Raw genomic sequence first — 24165 nt, forward strand, 5'->3', positions numbered from 1 at the left:
AGGCGAGAGAGAAGGAGCAGAGCTTTCTCTGGATGCCGAGGGGAGACCGGACGGGGTTCTCCGGCCAAGGAAGGAAAACCAGTCGGGGGCTGACAAGGAAGGCGCACTGGGCAGGCACCGATTCCCGGAGGCGGGGAAGAAACGCCCCCCCCCCCCCGCGAGGCACCAGCTGCCCGACCCTCCTGCGCGCTTGCCTCGGAGGCAAGCCCCGCTGCCCTCCCCACACGGGGCTTGCTCCTCGGGGAAGAGGGCACAGCGTCGCAATCGAACTGTGTGTGGAGCGGTGGCCCCTCCGAGCCGGCGAAGGGTGGGAGGAGGAACCCCGCAGTCGACGCGTTTCCCCCGGGCACCCGCCTCCCCCCCTTCCCCAGAGGGCACCGCTTCCCGCCCCGCCCCGGTGAAGGAGGGCCCCCAATTCAGATTTCCACTCTTCCTTGTCACGACGTCGCTCAAGAATGTGGCTCTTCAATCCGGAGGGAGGGGCGGAGGGGTGTCCTCTCCTTAATGCGGATTGGGGTAGGGGGAGGAGAACCCTGGCTCCGCCTCCCTCCGGCTCCACGAGCAGGGCTTGGGAAGGGGCGGGAGCCTCCGAGGAGCGGGGCGGGGCTCCAAGCCGGCCACGCGCAGAAAAGGGGCTGCCCCACCCGGAGCGAAGCAGGAGGAGGAGAGGAGACGGCGGCAGCAGCAGCAGCAGTAGTAGCTGCTACTGGGCAAAGCATCCCGGAAGTGAAGCGGGGCCGTCGTCTGCGGGGTGGGATTTAAAGAGCCCGGCTTCCAGACCAGAGGCGAGCGAGCGTTTGAGCGGTAGCAGCAAAGTGCACAGGGAAGGCTGGCTGTCTTTCTACGTTCCCTTCCGGCAAGCTCGGGAGCAAAGGGCTAGGCTGCTTCAGAGAGGACAGGTCTATCAATGGCGCTTCCGTGTGCAGAGGCAGTCTACCTCCGATGCTGGGGACGTGCCACCGAGGAGGGTTGTTACCTTCAGGCCCCTGTTTGTGGGCTTCTGGGAAGGATCGTTGGCAGGCTACTGTTGGAAATGGGGCACTGGGCTAGAAGGATGTTGGGTCTGATCCAGCGAAGTCCCTTGTTCTCTTGTAAAAGGGAACAGGACAGCCTTCCTTTTTTATTGGGGCCATTCTATAATCCTCTGTCTCTTCCAGTTGGCCCCTCTATTAAGCAGGTTCCACCCTGGTTTGCATTTGAATGGGAGACTACATGTGTGAGTACTGTAAGATATTCCTCTTGGGGGATGGAGCCACTCTGGGAATCTGCATGCAGAAGGTTCTAAGTTCCCTCCCTGGCAGCATCTCCAAGGCAGGGTTGAGAGAGACTCCTGCCTGTAACCTTTGAGAAGCTGCTGCCAGTCTGGGTAGGCAATCCTGAGCTAGATGGACCAAGGGTCTGACTCAGTATACGGCAGCTTCCTGTATTCTTAGGTTCTTCCTTTGCTCACCGCCAAGTCTGCTCTCTTCATCTCAATAAAACCCTTCTCCATCTGGCTAGTCCGAGGATTGGGATTGTTTTAATGAAAGGTGGTATATAAATTTAACAATAAATAACTTTTTAATTTTTATTTTTAAAAGACTGCTTTCACAAGGTGATTAGACACATTTGTGGAGGATAGGTCTGTCTGTAGGTTCTCATCCGCAATAGGTAAATTGAGCCTCCGGGTTCGGAATACTAGCCTCTGGGCAGCAACGGTGGTGGTACTATTTCCTTTGTGGGCATCTTGGGAGCATCTGGTAGGCCACTGTAAGATGCAGAATGCTGCAGTCAAGGGACCCTTGGCCTGATCCAGCCGGGCTCCTTATCGATCTGCTGTTATAAAAGGGAGTCAGGGGCCCTCTTCCATCTTTGCACCTGAGCCAACACAGCAAAGGCAGTCTCCAGAGTGGCCAGAGCTAGCTTGTGTGATTTATTTATTCTTAATATACCACTTTTCATTAAAAGAGACAAAAGTTTGGGGCGGTGTACAAATTTGATAGATAAATAAAAAAACCCCAAAGCATCTTATAATATAGGGTGGGTTTTTTTAAAAAAAGCATAATTAAAATGCAAAAGTACCACTCATATAAGTATAAAAATAATATCTCTATTTTAAAAATTTTAAAAACCCATTAAAAAAATACATAAAAGCACAACGCAGCCGCCCAAACCATACTTTCATTTAAAGAGCTGCGCCTTTACTTGTTTCCTAAAAACTGTCAAGGAGATGGAGGAGCAGATGCCAATCAGAGAGCATTCCAAAGCCTGGGGGCAATGACCAAGAAGGCCCTGTCCCATGTGCTCAACCCTCTGATGACCTTGTCAAGCGGGCAGGAACCCTTGGGAACAGGCGGTCCTCTTGCTTCTTTGTCTTATCATATAGGAAATGGAGGGTAGGGGGCCTGCCAGATTGCCTGGGATGTAGGCTATGTGCTTGTGATGGGGGCGGGGTAGAGGGAGGGTTGACAAGTCCCAGCAGCATTTGAATGACAGTGATTCAGAGGCAGGTTGTATTTTCTCCTCCGCCCTTGCCAAGTAATTTTCCAGGGACCAGTAATCCTTTGGTCCAAGTTGACTTGTTCACATGACTGCCGGCAAGGTAGGAACAGAGCCCTACCTGGGTAAGGAGGGGCTGAGTGCACTCCAGATTTTGGGTTGTGTCACAAACATTACAGTAGATGGCCGGGGGAAGGATCACATGCGAGGTGGTAGTGAGCGCTCCCTACTTCCCATCCCCAGCTTTTTACCCTGGAAGGAGGAAAGCCTGCCTTACCCAGCTGGGCGCTTCTTCGGCCCTGCTGGCGGCCGTGTGCACAAGCCTAGTGTTCACACGACCCTGCATCTCTCTCTGCTTCCAGAGGCCTCTGTGCTTATTTCTTACCCTGAACGCTGCAGGTGTCAGTAGCTGTTCAGTAGGTGTTCAGACACTGTGTTGTGCAAGTGTGCAGATGTCTACTCTCACACGTGGTTTTGTGTGGAGGATGATGATGATGATAATAATGAATAATAATCTTTTATTTGTTAGTTGCCCCATAACAGATTGTTCTCTAGGTGGTTCACAACACAGCATTCAAACATGAAATAAAACACATCGCAGACCAAAGGGCGGAGGGGGTGGGGATACAAAATACAATACAAAGCAACTCATTTAAAATCAGTTAAAAGTCAAACTTGAAAATGAAAATTTTAAGGCCTGAGTGAACAAAAAGGTCTTTTAACCTGGTATTTAAAAGAACAAAGTGATGAAGCCAGGCAAACCTCACTGGGGAGGCTATTCCATAAACGGGGTGCAACCACTAAAAAGGCCTTCTCCCTACAGTCCCGAACATTATTTATTATTATTATTATTATTATTTACATTTTATATCCCGCTCTTCCTCCAAGGAGCCCAGTAACTACATACTTAAGTTTCTCCTCACAACAACCCTGTGAAGTAGGTTAGACTGAGAGAGAAGCGACTGGCCCAGAGTCACCCAGCAAGTCTCAGGGCTGAATGGGGATTTGAACTCGGGTTTCCCCGGTCCTAGTCTAGCACTCTAACCACTATACCACGCTGGCAAGGTGTATTATGCAAGGTTTATCTGTCATATTTGTAAACCATGTAATGTATGTAGGAGGTGTACATTGTTTTAAAAATACAGCAGGGAAAAACAAAACAATTAAAATATTTATTTATTCATCATATTTCTATACCGCCTAATATGTACATCTCTAGGCGGTGGTTAAAATGTGTTTAAACTAAAAGCCTGGGAAAACAGGTGTGTCTTAAGGAGTTCTTAAGGGCAGCCAGAGATGGAGAAGCTCTTTTTTTGACAGGGATCACATTCCAAAGTCTTGGGGCAGCCATGGAGAAGGCCCCGTCCCAAGCCTTCCAAATGGGCAGATGACCGCTGGAACTGGACCTCCCTAAATGATCACAATAGGTGTTGGGTTCATGACAGAGAAGGCATTCTCTTGAATACATCTTAAATAAATAAAGCTCTACCTGGAGATGCTGCCGGGGATTGAACCTGAGAGCTGCGTGTGCAAAGCTCTGCTACGGAGCGAGGGCCCCATCCCCAGTGGTGTTACAGAGTCAGGGTGCAAAAGAGGGCTTGTTTGTCGGGCACCACCTGCCTCCTCTCTGAAGGCAGAAACGGCTTGTTACTTAGAGAGGGATCAGGTGGAAGGAGGTGGGCTTTCAGGTCCCAGATGGCTGAAGCGTGACGTGACTGTAAAGGAAAACACCCGCATTTTGAACTGTGCCCAGAAACTGAGAGGCAATCGGTTTGGGAAGCTGTTTCGGAACTGATGAGATAACACCCGTCAAGAATGGGGCCACAGCTCAGTGGAAGAGCATCTGCTTTGCACGCAGACGGTCCCAGGTTCAATCCCTGGCAGCATCTCCAGGTAGGGCTGGGAGAGACTCCTGCCTGTAACTCTGCAGAACTGCTGCCGGTCAGTGTGGACCATGCTGTGTGAGATGGACCAAGGGTCTGACTCTTGTTTCTCCTCACAACAACCCTGTGAAGTAGGTTAGGCTGAGAGAGAAACGACTGGCCCAGAGTCACCCAGCAGTATCATGGCTGAATAGGGATTTGAACTCGGGTCTCCCCGGTCCTAGTCCAGCACTCTAACCACTACACCACGCTGACTCATGCCTGCCTACCCTTGTCCTCGTGGATGCGAGAAGTGGGTTTCCAGTAACAATATAGGGCCTTGCGCCACCCCAATCTTCTAACCGATGCTTGTGGGGTGTTTACAAGCGAAACCTGAAGACAGCAGTCCTCAGCACTGTATATCTGCAGAATTTGGTATGCAGAGGTATCGTGCCTCTCGCCATGGAGGCTCCATTTAGCTATCCGGAATACTAGCTATTGATAGCCAAATGCATGGAGCATAATTCTAATTTAAAAAAAAAAAAAAAACATCTTAAGTTAAACAAAGCCCCAGAGATCACCACCTAACTGAATGTATCTTCCCGCTTTGTTAGGGATTGCCCTCTCTTCTGGAGGAGCAGAGCTCCTGTGCATTCGAGCCCAGTCATGTTGGCAAAGATGCTTTTGAAGAGTCAGGCTAGACGCACGCATCTGCTGTGGTGGAGTGGCTTCTGGGCTGGAGGCGTGTCTGGCGCTCGGTAGTAGCTCTGGCCATGTGGATATGCAAGAACCAGCCGGGCTCTGTGTGTGTGTGTGTGTGTGTGTGTGTGTGTGTGTGTGTGTGTGTGTGTGTGAGCAGCTGCCTGCCTGACGCTTTCAGAACTTGTTAGGCAACGTGCAACTTTGCTTACGTTGGCGGCTTTCACGATAAAATCGTGCGCCCGAATACGAACGGAGAAGCAGCTGAAACCTTAGCTGCATCCTGCTCCCTAATACGCTGTAATTAGCATGGTTATAAGTGGCGTCTGGGTCACCTCCTGTCTGAGGCATCCGAGGTGATGGTGTTGAGAACAGTGGAGGAGTTTAATATATAATTAGCGAGAGAAGGGCAGCGTGGGGATACCGAAGTCAGGGGAAAGAAATCGCCCCGTTCATAATCTTGAGGTTTTGTGCTGGGGTTGGATGAACTGTTCTGGCCCATGAGTTCATAAGACTCCTAGTGCAGACTGAGTGTCTTGTGTCAAAAGCGAGGGAGAATCTTCTCGCTTGAGTTTTAGGGGCTTCCCCACACAAATCCCTCCTGCACACCAGGCTCCTTTCAGATTCCCTGTGTGCTCTGAAGCACATTTACTCAGAAGCTGGCCCCACTGAGTTCAGCGAGACTTCTTAGCAAATAAGGTTGGACTCCGCAAGCTTCTGTTTCTAAAGCAGTGATTTGGGAGCATTTCTTCCTATTGTACTATAGACCCTGCCACTCAGGGGTGGAACCCTTTTCTTGGGGCCGAGGTGGGCTTTCTTTGGGTCTGTAGCTGAGAGTTTTGAGATTATGTCCCTAGTGGAGGAGAGTTCTATCAATGGCTACTAGTCAGAAGGCTATAGGCCCCCTCCTGCCTCAAAGGCAGGATGCCTCTGAGTACCAGTTGCAGGAGAGTAACAGCAGGAGAGAGGACATGTCCTCAACTCTTGCCTGTAGGCTTCCAGCGGCATCTGGTGGGCCACTGTGTGGAACAGGATGCTGGACTAGATGGGCTTCCTTGGGCCTGATCCAGCAGGGCTCTTCTTATGGATTAGAAGGGATCCTCAACGTTGGGCCCCCAGATATTCTTGGATTTCAACTCCCATAATCCCCAGCCAAAGGTCACTGGGGATTATGGGAGTTGAAGTCCAAGAACATCTGGGGGCCCAACGTTGAGGATCCCTGGATTAGAGGAGTGGGAGCCAGCAGCCATCCACAAATAAACATTTTCCCTTCCATTTGTGGGGTTTCCCTTCACCACTTCGCTTTGGCTGCTGTATTTCTCATGGAGTACCTATGATGCTGTGTCCTGGATGACCAAGCATTAGTTTCCAAGCAGAAGTCCGTTGTGGACCTGATTTTCTCTTTTGTGGGAGATGGGCATGCTGGGTGCCATCCTCTCTCCCTGCCCTCTCCAGTCTCTGAAGAATATTTCCTGCCACTTGCAGTAGCAGAAACCTTACAGTTCCATCTGTAAAGTTCCAGATTGGTTTTAAGGCAGGGGTTCCTGCCCAACCTTGGGTTCCCAGATGATGTAGGACTACAACTCCCATCATTTCCCACTGCTCCCTGGTTTCAGGCCCATGACTTTGGTACCCCCATGAAGCCCTTTTGGCACTGAATGCTCTGCGTGTTGCAGAGATTTGGAGGGTACGTTGTAGGGGCACACATTCTTACCTTGGACTGCTGATCTTTTCCACATGGCTTATGCTCCCTGCGAACTGAGCAAAGAGGCACCTTTTTCAAGTGGTGATTATTTATTTTACATGGAGAGAGCAACTGGCCCTATCCATCCCCAGCACAACAACTCCCGTAGCTGTTGCTTGTGTCTATCTTATGTTTCTTTTTTAGATTGTGAGCCTTTGGGGACAGGGAGTCATCTTTATTTATTTATCTCTATGTAAACCACATTGGGAACTCTTTGTTGAAAAGCGGTATATTTGTCATATTTGTATTATGTGCTCCTAAGTGAATTGGGCCAGCACCAAGGCATATGTAACCCTTGCACCCCGCCTTTCCATCTAGACCCTGACCAAACTTAGACTTCTAAAGTGTCAGGTACCCTCGGACAATGCCACAGCGCTCTTGTTCATGACCATCCATTCAGTTTCATTTCTGAGGATTTTAAAAAATCAACATTTTGTTGGTGAGATTTTTGAATCACAGTTGCATAATGTTGTTTTTTACTTTCCTACTTTTTTGTTGATAAAACTGCAACAGAAAAAGAGAGTGGGGGAGGAACCGAGAGGAAAGGGTGAGAGAAAGAAAAAGAATATTTAAGTCTCAGTTTACACCATGATTGATTTGCTGGTCAATGACTGAATAAACTTATAACTAACTAACCTTGATTGATTGATTGATTTGATTTGTATACCGCCCTTCCAAAATGGTTCAGGGCGGTTTACAGTTAAAACAAACCACTAAAACAGTAAAAAGCTAAAACAAATTTAAAACAATATAATGACAATTAACAATTTAAAAACATTTAAAAACAACAATTAAACAATTACAGTGATTAAAAGCCCCAACATCGGGTTAGAATATTAAAACAGATTTTAAAACCCTGGAAAGCCAGGCCAAACAAATATGTTTTAAGGGCTCTCCTGAAGGCTAATAGAGAATTCAAATTGCGGATTTCCGCAGGGAGCGCATTCCACAGCCCAGGAGCAGCTACAGAGAAGGCCCGCCTCTGAGTCGCCACCAGACGAGCTGGTGGTAACTGGAGATGAACCTCCTCAGATTACCTTAATGTGCAGTGGGGATCACGCAGAAGAAGGCAGGTAAGCAGAATAAAGTGGGAAAACTTTATCTAGAATGGGGTAGGCATCCTTGCCCATTTGCACCCCAAGAGAAGAATTTCCTACACATTGAAAACTAGCATATTAGAGAGAAGGCTTGGTTGATTTGCTAGTTTTCTCTTTGTGGGAGGGGAGGTCATGCAAACATTCAACCTCCCCTTCACCCATCTCTGACAATTTTTAAAAAATATTCACCCTGGCAAAAAGGGACATTATACTCCAGGAAAGATACCTCAATTTATTTAAAGTTTTCTCTCTTAACAACAAAAAAAGAAACTATATATCCATACATTGCAAGACACAACTAGCCCTCAATCCAGGCTTCTGTTCTTGAAAGAAGTCAGATAGACTTGCACCATCTGATAATTAGGATGTGGTTTTGATATGGACTCATTATGTTGCAGATTTAACTGCAGCTCAAAGCAGAACTGCAGTTTAGGAGACTACCTCATAACTTTGAAGAGGGAGGTTAATCACATTGCTATCTGTGAAAAATATAAAATAGGACTTGGTCCTCAAGCCTAAATATGCCAAAGTATGATGGGAGCACATGCATGTAAAAGGGTTTAGGATTGGGGCCTTACTCTGGGTAAAAAGCACAGTTGCTATGAGTGCTAAGGTGTGTTTTAGTGCTGAAATTCCCAAAGCTGTGAGCTATGCATATAACTGGATATATAGCTCTTACTACCACCATAAGTGGCACAGTGGGGAAATGCTTGACTAACAAGCAGAAGGTTGCCAGTTCAAATCAGACTATGGGAAACACCTATATTGGGCAGCAGCAATATAGGCAGATACTGAAAAGCATCATCTCATACTGTGTGGGAGGAGGCAATGGTAAATCCCTCCTGTATTCTACCAAAGGCAACCACAGGACTCTCTTTACCTTACCTTACCACAGATCTTGCTAACTGGTCGAAGAGGCACCTTGCACATTTTAACGTGGTAGTTCCCTTATATTCAGCAGGAGAAAGTGACTTTCCCTTTCCAGCCCAGTATAGCATCCACAGTAGTTGTTGCTGGTACAGGAACCATCTTTTCCTTGGCTATGTAAGCCACTCTTTTGTTGGAAAGTGTTATTACATAAATATTTTATTAATTTATACTCTTCACTGGTGTGGATTGAACTTGTCTGTGATACTAAAATCTATTTGCCAAGTGTGCCTGTTCCGTTGTCAGGATGTGTAGGTGGACACAGTATCTTACGTCCTGTATATCTTAATGATATCGGGAAATTTAAGATTTGCAGTCTCTTCCGTGATGTTGCCCATAGCAATAAGACCATTCACACAGGAGAGCCTGGAAAAAAGAACATCCAGTTTTTAGGGAAATCTAAAGCTTCTCTTTCTCTTTAATAATTACAAACTTGCTGAGCTTTCTTGAGGCAAAGCCAGTGGCTACGTTTCTCTTGGTTAGGGACTGGGGAAACTGCTTTGGAGTTCTGTAGGCTGGATCGCGCTGGCGATAAACGGTGCAGCTACAAAACCTGGCTGTTTGATCTCTCGTGTGCAGTAGAGAGCGCTTGCAGAAATGTCCGCTGCTCAGCGGCATGCAGGAAGGCTTAAGACTTCTCGCAGGCAGAATATTGTCTGGGCGCTTGACTTCTGTGCATGGCTCGCTCCGCATTTTCGCACCACGTTGGCTCTGATGGCCTGCTACCGCGCTGCCTGGGGCGAGGAGAAGGGGTTGCCTGCGCCTCGTAGGTAGGGTTTCCAACTTATCGGGCGGGGGGGGGCCTCCCTGGCCTACTCGGGTGCCTTTTGCAGCCCCTTGAGCTGCAGAAACCAGCCATGGTGGAAGCGCAAGGGATAAGCGCCTGCTGCCCAAACGATTGTCAAAGGCATAGGAGCAGGAGCTGGGAAGCAAAGTTGGCAACCCTGCCCGTAAGCGAGGCAGATGCCGCCGCCGCGAGGTCAGCTGGGAGGCTTGTGCGAGCGGCTTGGCTGGCGTGCGTGACGTCGTTGCAGTCTGCACGCGGGTGCTGGTGCATTGCCTGAGTGCTCTCGTGCGAGGGCCCTCGGCGGCAGGGAGGCCGGCTTGGCGTGCTACTCGCACCGGTGCAGCGCGGCTGGGTCGGCCCAGGCGGCGATGTAAACATCCCACAAAAGGGCTCCCCGAGGACGGGGCGGGGCCTCCCAGCCGCCGAGGGGGCGGGCTCCGCGCGCCCTCGCGGGCGGGGCCTCGCCCGCAAGCGACAGCCCCGCGCGCCAAAGGCTGGCCGCTGCCGCTGACCCCCGCCCAATGAGCGAGCCGCGGAGGCGGGCCTTCGCTCCTCTTACGGACACCTTCCCTTCGGCGGCCGCTCTCCCCGCCCTCTCGGGGCCCCGCCTCCGCATCCCCTTCCTGGGAGCTGCGCCCAATCGGGGCGGCAGGAGGGGGCCAGCGCCGCCGCGCCATTGGCCGAGGTCCTGAGCGGCGGCGGCGGCGCCCAATGGCGGCGCGGGAGGGCTCTCCGGGGCAGGGGAGGGGCGGGATTTCCCAGGGAACAGAGAAGCGGGCAGTGCTCGGCGGCGGCGGCCGTCCTGAGGCGGGTAGTCTGTCGTCCGGAGCCCGCCTGCAGCGGGGCCAGGGGCTCCCTCGCGCGCGGAGGTCGCGGGCTCGGCCAGGCCCTTGCCCTCCTCCCGTGGCGCCGGGCTGCCCAGCTGCGCGACCCCCCGTCGCCCTGAGAAGGAGACGACGCGCAGGAGGAGGCGGCGGCGGCAGCAGCCTCCTCCACTACCGCCTCGTCGCTCCGGCCCTGAGGAGGCGGCGGCGGCGGCAGCAGCGCTGCTGAGGTGAGCTGAGGGGACGGCAGGGGAGCGAACGCGCGCGCGCGCGTCCTGACAGACCCGTGGCTGGCTGAGGGGAGGGGGCGCGCGTGTGCGCGTCCCCGCGCGGGGGGGCGGGGTCTCCTGCCGCCGCCCGCTCCTCCTTCCCCTCTCCCCAGGCGCGCCTGCCTGCCTCTCCGCCTCCCCTTCTCCCTGCTCGGAGCCGGGGAGGGAACTCTGCGGGGCTCGGCCCAGGCAGGCTTCCCGCGCTGCCCATCCCGGCCCTCGGACCCCAAGCCCCGCCTCCTCACGGTGCCGTCTGGCTCCGCCCCCTTTTCCTGGCGGGCGGAGGAGGAGGGGCCGAGGAGCGCTCGGTGGGCGTGGCCTCGGCCCGATGCGTGGCTCCGCCCCCATCTTCGTCATGCTGCTCCCGCCGTTAGCTCCGCCTCCTCCGCCCTGTTTCGCTGGTTCCTGCTGGAGGATGCGGCTCCTCCCGGGGGCGGGGGGCCCGTGGCCGGCGGGGTCCTCCGATCTCCCTCGCTCTGCTTTCCTCCAGGCTTCTCCTTCTCCCAGGATGAGGCTGGCAGCAGCCTGCAGCCTCCGGAGCTGCAATCTCCCACACGCTTCGTCGGTAGCCCGATCCTGTGCAGATTGTTTACCCAGAAGGAAACCGCTTTAGCGGGGCACCATTAGCTAGCTGGCTATTAGCGAGGAACTTGCAAGCCCTCGGAAGTAAGCCTTACAAAATGCAGTGGTGTTCGTTCAGTCTATGGGGGGAATAAGCATGCATGAGGAGCAGACCGTCTTATCCTTACTTACTTCGGCGCTGGACCTTACTGAACTCAGTGCAGCTTCTTGAGATGGGTAGGATCTGGCTGCTGTTGTCTGGCATCACTGCTGAAATGTTTATGGCAGAGGGAAGAATATATAGTCCATGCCCCAGGTCCGTGCGTGGGTGCTTTTCTCCATCACCTTGCTCTCTTCGGTTTGAAATGCTCTCTCTCTTCTTCCTCCCCTTCCTGTAGCCTGTTGCATTCTGGCTTTCATCCTTCTAGTCTCTTCACAAGCATTTGTATGCTTGTGGCTCTTCCTTTTCTTTGCTTGAGTGACCGAGAGGGAGGATGCCTGCCTGGGTGCATCTCCTTTCTCATTGCCAGTGTGAGCACAGGTGGAGCTCTGAGCATCTGGTGGGTGGAAAACTCAGCAGCCTGCAGATGGGCTTGGGACAGCCTCTCTTCCCTTCCCCGTGCCTGAGAAGTGTGTGAGGAAGTTGTGGCTGCCTTGGCACCACCTCCAGGCTGGCCAGGAATTTGCTGGGAGCTACAGTGGCTCTACAGGCCCCCTGAAGAGGTTATCTGAGGACATCATCAGGGTGAAGTTGGGTGATTACCAGAGGATGGTGCTGTCACCTCAGGGACTCCTTGCACTATCACTGCTTGCATTGCAAACAACTGCTTTGCCTTCTGTTTTTTGTCCTTGCTTGTAAATCCCTTCATGTGTGCTTTTTACCTGAGTGATTTGGTGTGTAGTATGTTTGGTGTGAAATTTGGAATGCAGGCACCCCACAGGTATTTTCCTTTGTGTGTTTGGTATATGAGGAATGCAAAGTTTAATCAATGCAAAGAGAGCTAGCGTGGTGTAGAGGTTAGAGTGCTGGACTAGGACCAGGGAGACCTGAGTTCAAATCCCCATTCAGCCATGAGACTTGCTGGGTGACTCTGGGCCATTCACTTCTCTCTCAGCCTAACCTACTTCACAGGGTTGTTGTGAGGAAAAACACAAGTATGTAGTACAGCGCTCTGGGCTCCTTGGAGGAAGAGTGGGATATAAATGTAAGAATAAAATAAATAAATTATTTCTGTAGTTAGAAAGATGAGCACCTAAAAGTTATGTCATTAGTTTTCTCTAAGAAATTTGCTAACCATCTTTCCAACTACCTCAGACCCTGCCCTCCCTTCTACTGCAAAATGTGTTAATAAATCCTTCAATACATTATCAAAATTAAACATTTGTATTCTTGACAGTGAAAAACTAAACAAGTCTTCCTTCCAAAATGCAAGTATTGATCAGATATGGATTACACTGGTTCTCTCAAAATTTCATTTTAATCTGATGCTGCTTGTATAGAAAGCTGAAGTGGTTTTGTGCTTCTACCATATTGTGGTGTTGGGGCTTTGGGAGAGTACAGCTTAAGAGTACTTAGTGGTTAACCATCCTTGGTACTCTGAAAAAAAAAGCTGTTGAAAGGTTGAATCCAACACTCACTTATTAGACTCTTTCTTGAGTAGACATGCATAGAATTAGGCTGGAAATTTACCGCCTTATCCTGTGCAAAATTAGGTACTATTCATGGGATAAGTTGTATTTAACTCTGCATAGGATGAGGCAGTTAGACATTCAGCCCAAACTTAAGGAGGCCTACTCAAAAGTAAGCTCAACTCACTTCAGTAGGACTTTCTCCCTAATGTGTGTTTTTAGGATTACAGCCTTTTGTTGGGCAGGGGAAAATCTCAAATTGTATTTTGAGGTAAATAACATTTTCTTGTTACACAGAAAAATATAGTGTACGTCTGACTTCCTCCCTGGCTGATTACAGTGACTCCAGTGTCAGTAATGAGCCAGGCATCCCGATCCTGTCCGTATTCACTCAGAAATGAGTCTTGCCAAGTTTACTATTTATTAAAATATTTATATATCTGTTTTCCATCACATATAGGGAACAGTCTAGACAGCTTACAACACTTCAGTTGAAACAATAGATAATCAAAACAGTAAAAAAAAAAAAAGAAGCAAGGATACAAAGAATGCAGCGCTACCACAACATTTTAAGAAGGGAAGCAGTTCAGTCATAATTCGGATGCCGTATGGAACAGCAGGAACTTAGTAAAATGTCAGAATAACTTCAGATTCCATTTTTACCTCATAAGGCAGGGAAATAGGAAATTTATGACAAAGAAGGCCGGCCTCACCTATTCACTGACTATGCTTTCGATAGCAATGGGATGTGGAGCAAGTTCTCCCTTAATACAGTCTGAGTGGCCAGCCAGGATCTTGTGGGAGAAGGCATGAAATGTTGGCCCTAAATAATTCAGAGGGACTTAACTTCAGAGTCAGCAAGCATAGCACTGCAGCCCTAGTTGGCATACTAACTTCTGCAGTTAGAAGGAAAAAGTGGTCTGCATTTAGGACTATATGGGTGGCACAGAGACTGAAAAAATGATGATTTGTTACTAATTATATGGATGTTCTCTTTCTCCAGAGTGGTATTTTATTCTTTGACAGCAGCCCAGTGAAGTAGGCTAGGTGTGAAAGGAGGATGCCTAAGGCAACTTGGGGAGCTTCATGGCTGAGTGAGAAACTTATCCTGAGGGCAGAATTACAAGATACAAGAAAGAAAAACTAGCAGGCCTGTGTAAAAATATTTTCTCCACTCCCACCTGTATACCCTGTATAGTATAACTTACCTTGTGTCCTGACATCCTTATACCATGTGTTTCTCTCTTCTCACCTCACTGTAGGCTAGTAAGGTCACATGCAAAGTGGCGAAGTTAGTCTGCAGGATATGTTGTGCTGCATGTATGGTAGTGGGAAGCACTCTGCATGCATCTGCTCTCTTCAGTGGCAGCTCTGATTGTCTTGACTCTTCTGTATCCACACCATACTCCCGCCACTTCACCATCTTGGTGCTCCTCTGTGAATTTCCCAAATGGAAGGACTCCAACCTGTGCCCATTGACTTCTTAATCAGATAGCAGCATGCCCACTTTATAGCATACTTAGGGATCTGAAGGAGGGGTTGTTCTCCCTCTTTGTGGGATGGCTTCTGATTGTACCCAAATCCTGGCACATAGTGAGAGCAGCCCTCCCCCTCCCCAGAATGCTCTGGGAAATGGCAAGGTCCAAGTGTCTCCCAGTCTGACTGCCTACCCTCTCCTGTATGTGCCAGAGAAAGTTGGTTTTCCTCTTCTGCCTGACACAAGGTGCATTTTCTGTAGTATGTGAAGCACTCAGAAGACAGGAGCAGTCTCCCTCTTTGTGGTAGTTAGGAACATAGGAAGCTGCCATACTGGGTCAGACCATAGGTCCATCTAGCTCAGTATTGTCTTCACAGACTGGCAGCGGCTTCTCCAATGTTGCAGGCAGGAGTCTCTCTGCCAGCCCTATCTTGGAGATGCTGCCAGGGAGGGAACAAGGAACCTAGATGCTCTTCCCAGTGTGGCTCCATCCACTGAGGGAAATATCTTACAGTGCTCACACTTCTAGTCTCCCATTCATATGCAACCAGGGCAGACCCTGCTTAGCTAAGGGGACAAGTCATGCTTGCTACCACAAGACCAGCTCTCCTCATAGTCATCAGGAAGGAATTCCTGGTTGCCAGCAGACTTGACCTTCACTATAGTGGTGCTGTGGATATATTTCTTTAGAATCCTTGAGGGTCTTTGATTAATCCGTAGAAATGTTTGGTGTCTTGTGTATTATTCCTGGGTTAGTTTGAATGGGGAGTTAAGCTTTGCTTGGGGCAGGACTCCATAACTTTGGCCCTCCAGCTGTTGTTGGACTACAGCTCCCATCATCCCCAGCCCCAGTGATCAGTAGTGATCAAGATGATGGGAGCTGTAGTTCAATATCTGCAGGAGGGCCAAGGTGGTGCAGCCCCCGGCTTGTGGTAATGGTTTTTTTTTTTTTTTTTTTTTTTTGCTGCTGCTGCTGCTGCTGCTTAAAAAAAATGATTAGGGATCATTCCTTATAGGCCTTGGGAGATGTGAGGTCTTAGAATGAAGGCTGTCATGTTGAAGTTGGCACTTGAACTAGCCTGGCATCCAGGATTTATGAATGGTTTTCTGTCTTGATTACTGTTCTGATTTATTCCAGCATTTGGAAAGCCAGAGCAGAAAATACATGGCTCTAGAACATGTGTTCCTTTACTTTTGGACTTGGGGTGTGGTGTTCTTTCCAGTTTCTGTAGTTCTTCGGCACTGTCTAAAATCTAAAGAAAAAGGGTGGGATGTGTGTGGGTGTTGTGTGTTTTTTGCAGTGAATCAAATGGTTAGCTGAATAGCAGCATCTGCTTTTGGCTAATGTAAAGTTTGGTTTGTGTTACTATCTAACATTGTGACATTGATGAATGCACTTGCAGCTACCAACTGCTGATCCTCAAGTTTAGGTGAGTTATGTTGGAAACAGTGTTTATTGTTATCTTCTGTTTTGTAACATTGTACCTTATATCAGTCTTGAGATCTTAACAAGTGATGGAGGTTTGTGTGTCTAGTAGTTCTTAACTTTCTGGATGTTCTCTTCAGATTCTCCAGTAGACCTTCGTAACCACTCTTCAAATACACAATTCAGTTGGCTTTTGTTGTGCTTTTACAATAATTCTGCATATCTGTGTCACAGGATTAGGACCTTTTTTCTTTCTTTTTTTGGAGGTGGGGAGAATGTGTCCAGTCCGGGTCCTCTTTGTTTACGCTCCATGGTAAATCTGCTCTGTCATATTTTGGGGCTGTTCATAATTGTAAACAGCCCATCTACACAGAGGCAGGCAGATGTTTCATGCTGTATTTGTACTTTCAGTTTTGTTTTGCCTGCACCTCTTGACGTGCAGGAACATGTCATGTAGTTAAGACTGGCTGCATATCTATGCAGTTAGCATAGATTTCTAGCTTGAGATCTAAACGTGTTAGCATAGTAGAAATGTGGCATTTAGCATGCCGAAGCTGAAATATCTTTTCTATTGTATGAATAGAGATAAACAGTCAAAGGCAGGTTATGGCTATGCATTTCCATGAATTTGGCTTTAAGGTATTAGAGGGGGGAAGTTCCTGTAACAAATACGATGGCAATGTCAAAATCTTAAACATATTTATATACCACTCTTCAGCAATAAAGTTTTGTTTTACTTAACAACATGGGTTTTGTATGTGGGAATGCTTCATGGTTCCCAAAGTAGCTCACATTCTAAAATGCACACCACCACCAGCCCCTGTGTGGGGCTGAACAGGAAGAGTTGTTCTCTCTCCCTGCTAATTATGAGAGCCATCACTTTCAAAGGTGCCTTTTTGCCCAGTTAGCAGGGGTTAAAATATCCTGACTCCACTGGCACTGGTTAGTCCAGACTTCACTGACGGGGAATGTGCCATCTAGTTGAGACTGGCTGCATTTCAGTTAGCATAGATTTATGGCTTAAGATTTAAATGTGAGTGTGAGCATAGTGGAAACGTAGTGTTTCACATACTAAACCTAAAATCTCTTTTCTGTTGTATGAATAGAAGTTAATGGTCAAGGCAGGCTGCGGTTCAAATCTTTTCTATCCCAGTGGTCCTTGAAATTATACACGTCCTCCCTTTACACATCCTCCTTACTTGTCATTGCTGCTGTATGTAATATTTAAAATAGAGCATTTTGAAACATTTGGGAATATTTATTGATAACCCTTGTCTAACTCGTATGATACTAACAGTGAGGCATGTTCCACTAGATGTTGACCTGCTTGGCTTCATCTGCTTTATTTTCTGTACTCCTTCATGGCAAACATGAAATGGCTCAGAGGAAGCCTGAAATGTATACACTAGCTTATGATATTCTTGAATCAGGGCTTTTACCTCAGGACCCTTCATAGGGCAAAGGTGGTTTTCCACAAATAAACTGTACAGTATGGATTTGCTGGAGTTTTATTTTTGTCTCCTTGATTAAGTCTTCCCGCTTCTTCCAGCATAATCATTTTTCAGGGGCATAATTTAGAAACTGCTACCCTGTGATGGCTGTCAAATTACCTGCCAAGAATTGTACAACCTACAGAGAGGGGTCACTCACTGTTCTGAAGGATTATAAAGGAAAACAGGATCTCTTGCAACTTAGCTTTCTGAAAGAGCCCATGAGCTGATTCTAGAAACACCTTGGCAAACTAGTTTTGCTGGTCGTTTGACCATTATAAAGATTTCTTCTTCTTGGCAAACTTTCACGTGGCTTCCTGAATTGAAGCCAGATGCATCAGCTCCCAAAAATCAGAGTTTCAAGGTTTAGACTACCACTAAAGTCTTGCAATACTTAAACAAACAATTCATATATCTACAAATCTAAGAAAGTTTTAAAAAAACAAAACCCTATATACATAAAAACGAGACAAATAGTTTTGACAACAATAGAATTAAGCTATGAAAGATCTGGGACTTCCAAATGATCAGTTTTTAAAGAATGGGTCTTAAATGCTTTTAGTCTAGCTACAAAGTTGCTCCAGTGGTTATCTTAGTCACATGGTTTCTGTCTGGCAAGTTCTTATGAGCAGCGATTCTGTTTAAAAAGGAATAAATCAATATCTGGAGAGCAGCTGCCAGTCAGTATAGACCAGGGTTGCACAACTTCAGCCCTCCTGCAGATGTTGGATTAGAACTTCCATTGTGGCTGAGATGATGGGAGTTGTGCTCCAAGGACAGCTATAGGGCTGAAGTTCTACAGCCCTGGTAAAGACAATGGAACTAAATGAACCAATAGTCTGAAAGCACTTTCCCACATTACTATGTGATGTCAGCTTGTTGATTTGGTTACAAGGCAGGAGAGTCATAGTATGGATTGCTATGTTGGCATGTTGAATGGTGTGGAAATTTCCTGTTTATTTATATTGTACACTGCCCCAAACTTTCGTGTCTGGGCGGTGAAAAATTTAATGTTTTATACTCTCAAGTTTTGCGTTGTTAAGGGTTTCTAGGAGAGGAAGGTGGCTGAAATAAGAAGAAGTGACACCAGTGTTCCCTCTAATGGAATCCCAGATTTTGTTGACTACAACTCTCATAATTCTCAAGCAAAGGCTGTTGCAGCTGGGGATGCTGGGAATTATAGTCAACATCTGAGCATCCCTGTTAGATAGAACACTTGAGTCATACTCTAGTGTGGCCAATGAATGTGTGTTTGCTGGGAATGAGTGGAGCTGGTTCCAGGAATGATTCTAGAAAGTTGTCATCTTGGGTATTTTGCTAGAACCTCAAGACTGGCAAAGAGTCCATCTTCCAAACACTGCCCAAGAAAGTCAGGGGAGCTGTAAGAGAATGTGTGGTTTGTATGTCCCAAGCTATCTGTTAATCCTGAGGACGTCTCAGCTGAGCAACTCCCCCTCCAAATCCTGGAAATAGCACCATTTGGTTCCTTTGATATGTCTCCGTCATACAGTCAGCTAGAAGTTGAAATGCTTGATTTCATCCTTGCAATTGATGAAATCAAGAAACAATCTTTGTTGCATTCTGCCTTGTAATACACAGTTTAATGTGAAATGAAAGGTGGGATATAAATATTTATAGTAAATACATAAATGCTTGAACAGTGCTCCTTGCAAAGGGAACAAGGCAATAAGCAGAGCAAATCTGAATGGCCTGAGTGGCATTGTAGTTATCTCCCTTGCCATACTGTCTTATCAAAGATGTCGAGAAGTACGTCGGTGCATTATTGGCATTCCCATAGGATAGGGACCTGTATGTGAGGCTCAGGTGTCTGTGGGGAACTGGATGGTGGGGTTTCTGGCAATATGTGTGGAGCTAGCCTATACAGGTGGCCTTCGATACCCACGGTCATGGCCCCTTTGGTTTCGCATATCCACAGTTGGGTCATAGGGACCCAGTTTCTTTATTCATGGGGCGAAAACACAGGGTTTTTTGCTTGGAATGGATGGAAATTACTTCTGACATCAAAGCAAAGCAAAAAAGAAAAGAAAAAAGCCACCCAAAAAATACGTTGGATTTGGAAGTTTTGGGGGCATTGCTGGAGAGCAAAGTACTGCTCCCTGCTGCTTTTTCTTGTGATTTTCAGTCTAGTTGAGATTTTCACTTCATTCTGCTTAGAAACCTAACCCCCCAATCCCCATAGGGTTAAGGTTTCTTTATCTGCAGAAATTGGCGGGAACGGACCGCCACCCCAACCCCCCCATACTGAGGGCCACTTTATAACCTCTCTGGCTGATGGATCTCATTTGAATGGTGCTGCTCAGTTCCACCTAGGGAATAGAATTCCAAGCGGAAATATTTGTTTTTTGTTAAAGTTAGAGATTAAGGCTGTCAGGCAACTACGTATTTTGCTTTTAAGGATCATTTTCAAGGATACAGATTGTGTTAACATTGATTGTTGGGAATGTAGGCTGGCATTTGGAAAATGAAAACCATACCAGATTGCTGATATGATATGACAACATCTTTCTCCTTGGCATTCTTGAAAATCGGCTCTCAAGCTTTTGTCGATGGCTGACTGATGGTGCCGTTATTGCCACAGGAACATAAATGGAGGAATAGTGGCTATCCTATGGGGTCCCTCATCCTGAATATTGATAGGGGTCTGTTTATTTACTAATCATATTATGGCCAGGATAGCCACACACTGTTCCTCCATTTATGTTCCTGTGATTTGTCTCACGTTTCCTTGGAAATGCAGTGGCCCTAACTTCAGGGATGCTTGCAACCTGTGGCTCAGAAAACATCCTTGTAATATAATTAATGGTTAGCAATACATCTGGATGTTCATTGACACCATGGACGTTTTAGTAATATATGGCCATCATACACAGGCTGTAATCTTTTCCATGCTTACCTGGGAGTAAGCCCCATTGACCTCAGTGGGACTTGCGTCTGAAGAAACATGATGAGGAGCAATTTTTGTTTGTTTGTTAACTCCAGTTTTCAGGATCACAAACCGGGACAAGGCAGCTAACAGTCAATCAGATTTAAAAATACGTCATAGTTGTAGACAAAATTGGTGATCTGAACCAGCATTTATTTATTTGATTTATGTCTGCTCAGTCTCAGTAGGTAAGAGATCCTTGAAATAAGATTTCCTCTAATGGTGTTTGAAATGGTTCATTGTGAACATTGCTATCTTTGAATATTGGGTCAAAGAGACTTATAGTAGTAGGAATTGCAGCCATCCACAAATTTTGTCCTCGCTGCTGGCTCGGTAGCCATCTGCTTTTTGGGCTTGCCACTGCTCCTTCCCCTTGCCCAGTTCTGTAAATGCCAAAGGTTGTGGGGCGGGGAAGAGTAGGGGTTTTTGTTGTGTACTGGGCTTTGGAGCAGACAGAAGCAATGCAGATCTCTTCCACAGCTTTTATCTGCTCTAACAGTCAGCATGACTGGGGGAATCTGCTGCCAATTCTCTGTGCGAAAGAGGGCAAGGGGGGGCTCCATATCTTGCTAAACTTCAGATTATCAGAAACGTCCCACGTTCTAAGATGAGCCCAAAGTAAGAGGAGCTCCCACCCCAGCCCCAAAGTCCTCCAGTGTGGGGATCTGTGTGGAGTTTGGCATTCTGTTCTGTCAAAAAGTATGTGACAGAGATTCCCAGATGTTGCTGACTACCGCTGCCATCATTTCTAGCTACAGTGGCCTTTGGCTGGGGATGATGGGAGTTGTAGTCAGCAACATCTGGGAATCCCTGGTCAGGGGTACTTCCTCCTGTTTTGTGGAAGCCTGATGAGTTGGCTGTAACAACACAATGTAAAATGCTCTTTTAAAAAGTATTGCCCTCATTGAAGAAGAAAATGACTCCTGAATGGTGTCACTTGCAGCAGCTGTCTGACCTTTGGGCAGCTCAGGAGCATGTGTCCTAATGCATGTGGAAGGAGTGTGTGTGTATAAATGTGTAATATACATAAGCACACATTCAGTAATCCAAAAACACTGAGAGCTTTAAATTTTGTTTGTGCTCTAAAAAGCATGGAAATTGCAAGTTGAAGTGCCCATCTTATCTTCTGAGCCATATTAGCCGTAAAGACTTTGTAGTCTTTTATCTTTTATATTGGCTGTAAAAATGAGGTTCCATGCACCCACACTTTCCCTTGCTTTTTCAGTTCAGCATTATGACTGGAAATAAAAGTCCTGAAGAAAATGGTGGAATTTCCATTATGTAAAGCATTTTAAAAACAAGTTTATATATTTCTGGCAAATTATTAATCTCTGTCACTACATTGGGAAAGGAGCTGAAGACTTCTGTGGCTTCTTATCTGGTTCATATTAACGGTTCACATTAATTTAAGTGTATGGTTAAATACAGTGTATACACCTGTAGTTGTGGTCACACTTTATTGTAGAAAGACGAATATTTAGAGATGGGCTGTGATAACATTATTCTACCTTGTCAGGGGACTGTGTTGTGAGGAGCTCAGGGAAATAAATGAGCCTTTACTACCTTTCTAAAATGGGGTGATGGCATTAGGCAACCTTAAACCAGCCTTGCAAATACGATGATGAAAGCCACAACCCACAATTTCTTGCTTGCTTGCCTGCACACACAGATGTTAATGATATGTGGCTCGAAAGATTACCCCCACCCCCCCATGCACACCCCAAACTCGACAATTATAAAGCATTCATACCTATTCAGCTGGATGTTGAGCTTGGTCAGCAGAAATGAGAGCTGGTCTGAGGGAGGAGACTTGGTCTTGTGGTGGCAAGCATGAGTTGTCCATTTTGCTAAGCAGTGTCCTGGTTTGAATTTGAATGGGAGACTGTATGTGAGCCCCATAAGGAATTCCCCTTGGGGGATGGGGCCTCTCTGGGAAGAGCATCTTCATGCTTGCATGCAGAAGGTTCCAAGTTCAGTCCCTGGAAGCATCTCGCTCAGCATAGGGCTGAGGGAGACTCCTGCCTGCAACCTTGGTGAAGCCACTGCCGGACTGTGTGTAGACAATACTGAGCTAGCTGGACCAATGAACATAGGCAGCTTCCTATGTTCCTAAATGTAGAACCCTGGTTGCTAATATTGGGGGTGGGGAGGGAGGTATGTTATCATGAATTCTCAGGCCTCACATTCAGAAGAGATGTGAAATATTTCATCATCCACTGTCATAGTCCAGTTGGAGCGCTCTTCCTCCATTTTGTTGTAAGCTCTGCTGTTCATCTGGTTCTTTATTATTTCTTGTTAGATTGCAGTACATCCTTTTACCTCTGGCTTGTAAATAGGCACTCACCTGGTCGTACTTGAGTGAGCATCTCCTCCAGGCAACCAGGCAGAAACACTTTCCAAAAGTCGGTGCTCTTTCTTTTAGCTCCAAGTAACTAGCTAATACAATTCTGTGGGCTACTAATTTTTGTGGACATCTTTGCCGTGTTTGCTTTTTTTGCACACCAACTTTATAAGGTTGACCAAGCAGCGGAGACTTGAAACTTGGCATTTCACCACAGGGTCTTAAGGGTCTGCTCATGCAGAAATAGTTGCTGTTGCCTTGTTATGATATAATTTGAAAATTACCAAGCTGATTGTGATGCTGTTAAGAGTGTGGACTTGAAGGCATATGATAGAACCACCTTGCTTTAAGCTAAGCAATTTGGATCTGATCAGCATCTGCATGGCAGACCCCAGCTGGGAACCATAGTAAACCTCCTTGAGTTCAATGGAAGAAAAAAATGCAATAAACAGCCCCCCCCCCAAAGCGTTTATGTAACTGTAAATATTCTAGACTAACTTTTATCCTCTAAAGCAAGGATACTCAACACTGACTCTCCAGCTGTTGTTGAACTACAACTCCCAGCATCCCCAGTTATGAGAACTTGTGGCTGGGGATGATGGGAGTTGTAGTTCAACAACAGCTGGAGAGCCAAGGTTGCCTATCCCTGCTCCAGTGGTTTCTTCAGGGAGCAGTCTTATATTCTTTCAAATGGATAACCAGAATCTTTATCTGTTGCCTTGCCTCCTTGATGTTGTGATACCTCTCTGACCTTTAATATAAGATGGTAATAATTAATGGCCCCTGTTTTGTCTGTTATTCTTTCCAGCAGGTTTTGTAGTGCTCTCCCAAGCATGAATTCAGAATGAAGCGACGATTGGAAGACCAGGAGTCACCTGTGTATGCGTCACAGCAGAGACGTATCGCCAGCAACACAGAACCTTTTCAACACCAGCATCGCATGCTTGCTCCAGCACCTCCTGTATATGAGTCTGTACCAGAGACCATGCAATCTGCTGCTGGAATCCAGTATTCTGTAACGCCCAACTACCAGGTACAACTGCCTTATTTTTAAAATGGTGCTTGCCCCTTTAGCATAGAAGAACAGCCCTGCTGAATCAGGTCCAAGGCTCATCTAGTCAAGCATCCCATTTCCCACAATGGCCCACTAGACGCCTCTGGGACGCCCACAGGCCCAGAGATGAAGGCATGCCTGCTCCCCTGCTGTTGCTCCCCTGCAGCTGGTATTCGGAGGCGTCCTGCCTCTGAGCCTGGAGGGAGCCTATAACCTTCAAGACTAGTAGCCACTGATAGACCTGTCCTCTATGAAATTGTCTGAGCCCAGACTGTCCACGGTGGTGGCCATCACCACATCCCATGGCAGAGAATTCCATAAATCAATTGTGTGCAGTGTAAAAAACAACAACTTGCTTTTGTCAGTTCTAAATTTCCTGGCTTTCTCTATGTACAAAAGCATAACCATACAAGGTATGCTTTATTTTTCTGTGTGTGAAAATAAACTTTCACTTGGAAGTAGATATCCTTTTTAGGCACACTGGCTAACATCCTGACAAAACACGTATCTTACATTAGAAGTGTTGGTATGGTTGCTAAATCCCAGAGTAACTGCA

General features: G+C 47.2%; 2 protein-coding genes across 6 annotated transcripts in view; one reads left to right on the forward strand and one right to left on the reverse strand.

Annotated features, from left to right (window-relative positions):
• Window positions 1–2955: 2955 nt before the first annotated feature.
• On the reverse strand, window positions 2956–10271 carry LOC128334935 (uncharacterized). The gene is made up of 2 exons (XM_053272511.1): window positions 8766–10271; window positions 2956–4193 (listed from the first exon to the last, which is right to left on the reverse strand). The coding sequence occupies exon 1, from the start codon at window positions 10269–10271 to the stop codon at window positions 9207–9209; it is 1065 nt and encodes a 354-aa protein (XP_053128486.1). The 3' UTR covers window positions 2956–4193; window positions 8766–9206.
• Window positions 10272–10348: 77 nt separating this feature from the next.
• The window catches only part of SIN3A (SIN3 transcription regulator family member A), a 43655-nt gene continuing 29838 nt past the window's right edge, over window positions 10349–24165 (forward strand). For 2 of the 5 annotated variants that reach the window (XM_053272665.1, XM_053272670.1), the window contains exons 1-2: window positions 10349–10648; window positions 23364–23588. In XM_053272665.1, the coding sequence (XP_053128640.1) occupies window positions 23400–23588 (189 nt within the window). In that variant the 5' untranslated portion in view covers window positions 10349–10648; window positions 23364–23399. Of the gene's footprint in view, window positions 10649–11333; window positions 11354–23363; window positions 23589–24165 lie in introns of those variants that run through there. The other 3 variants (XM_053272666.1, XM_053272669.1, XM_053272668.1) reach the window with 3 other exon arrangements.

This window comes from Hemicordylus capensis, chromosome 10 (genome assembly GCF_027244095.1).
Source record: "Hemicordylus capensis ecotype Gifberg chromosome 10, rHemCap1.1.pri, whole genome shotgun sequence".
NCBI classification, from domain to species: domain Eukaryota; kingdom Metazoa; phylum Chordata; class Lepidosauria; order Squamata; family Cordylidae; genus Hemicordylus; species Hemicordylus capensis.

What these genes read in the sequence shown, in the direction of transcription:
- LOC128334935 (XM_053272511.1), bottom strand. Translation starts at nt 10,271, where the DNA reads ATGGCGCGGCGGCGCTGGCCCCCTCCTGCCGCCCCGATTGGGCGCAGC.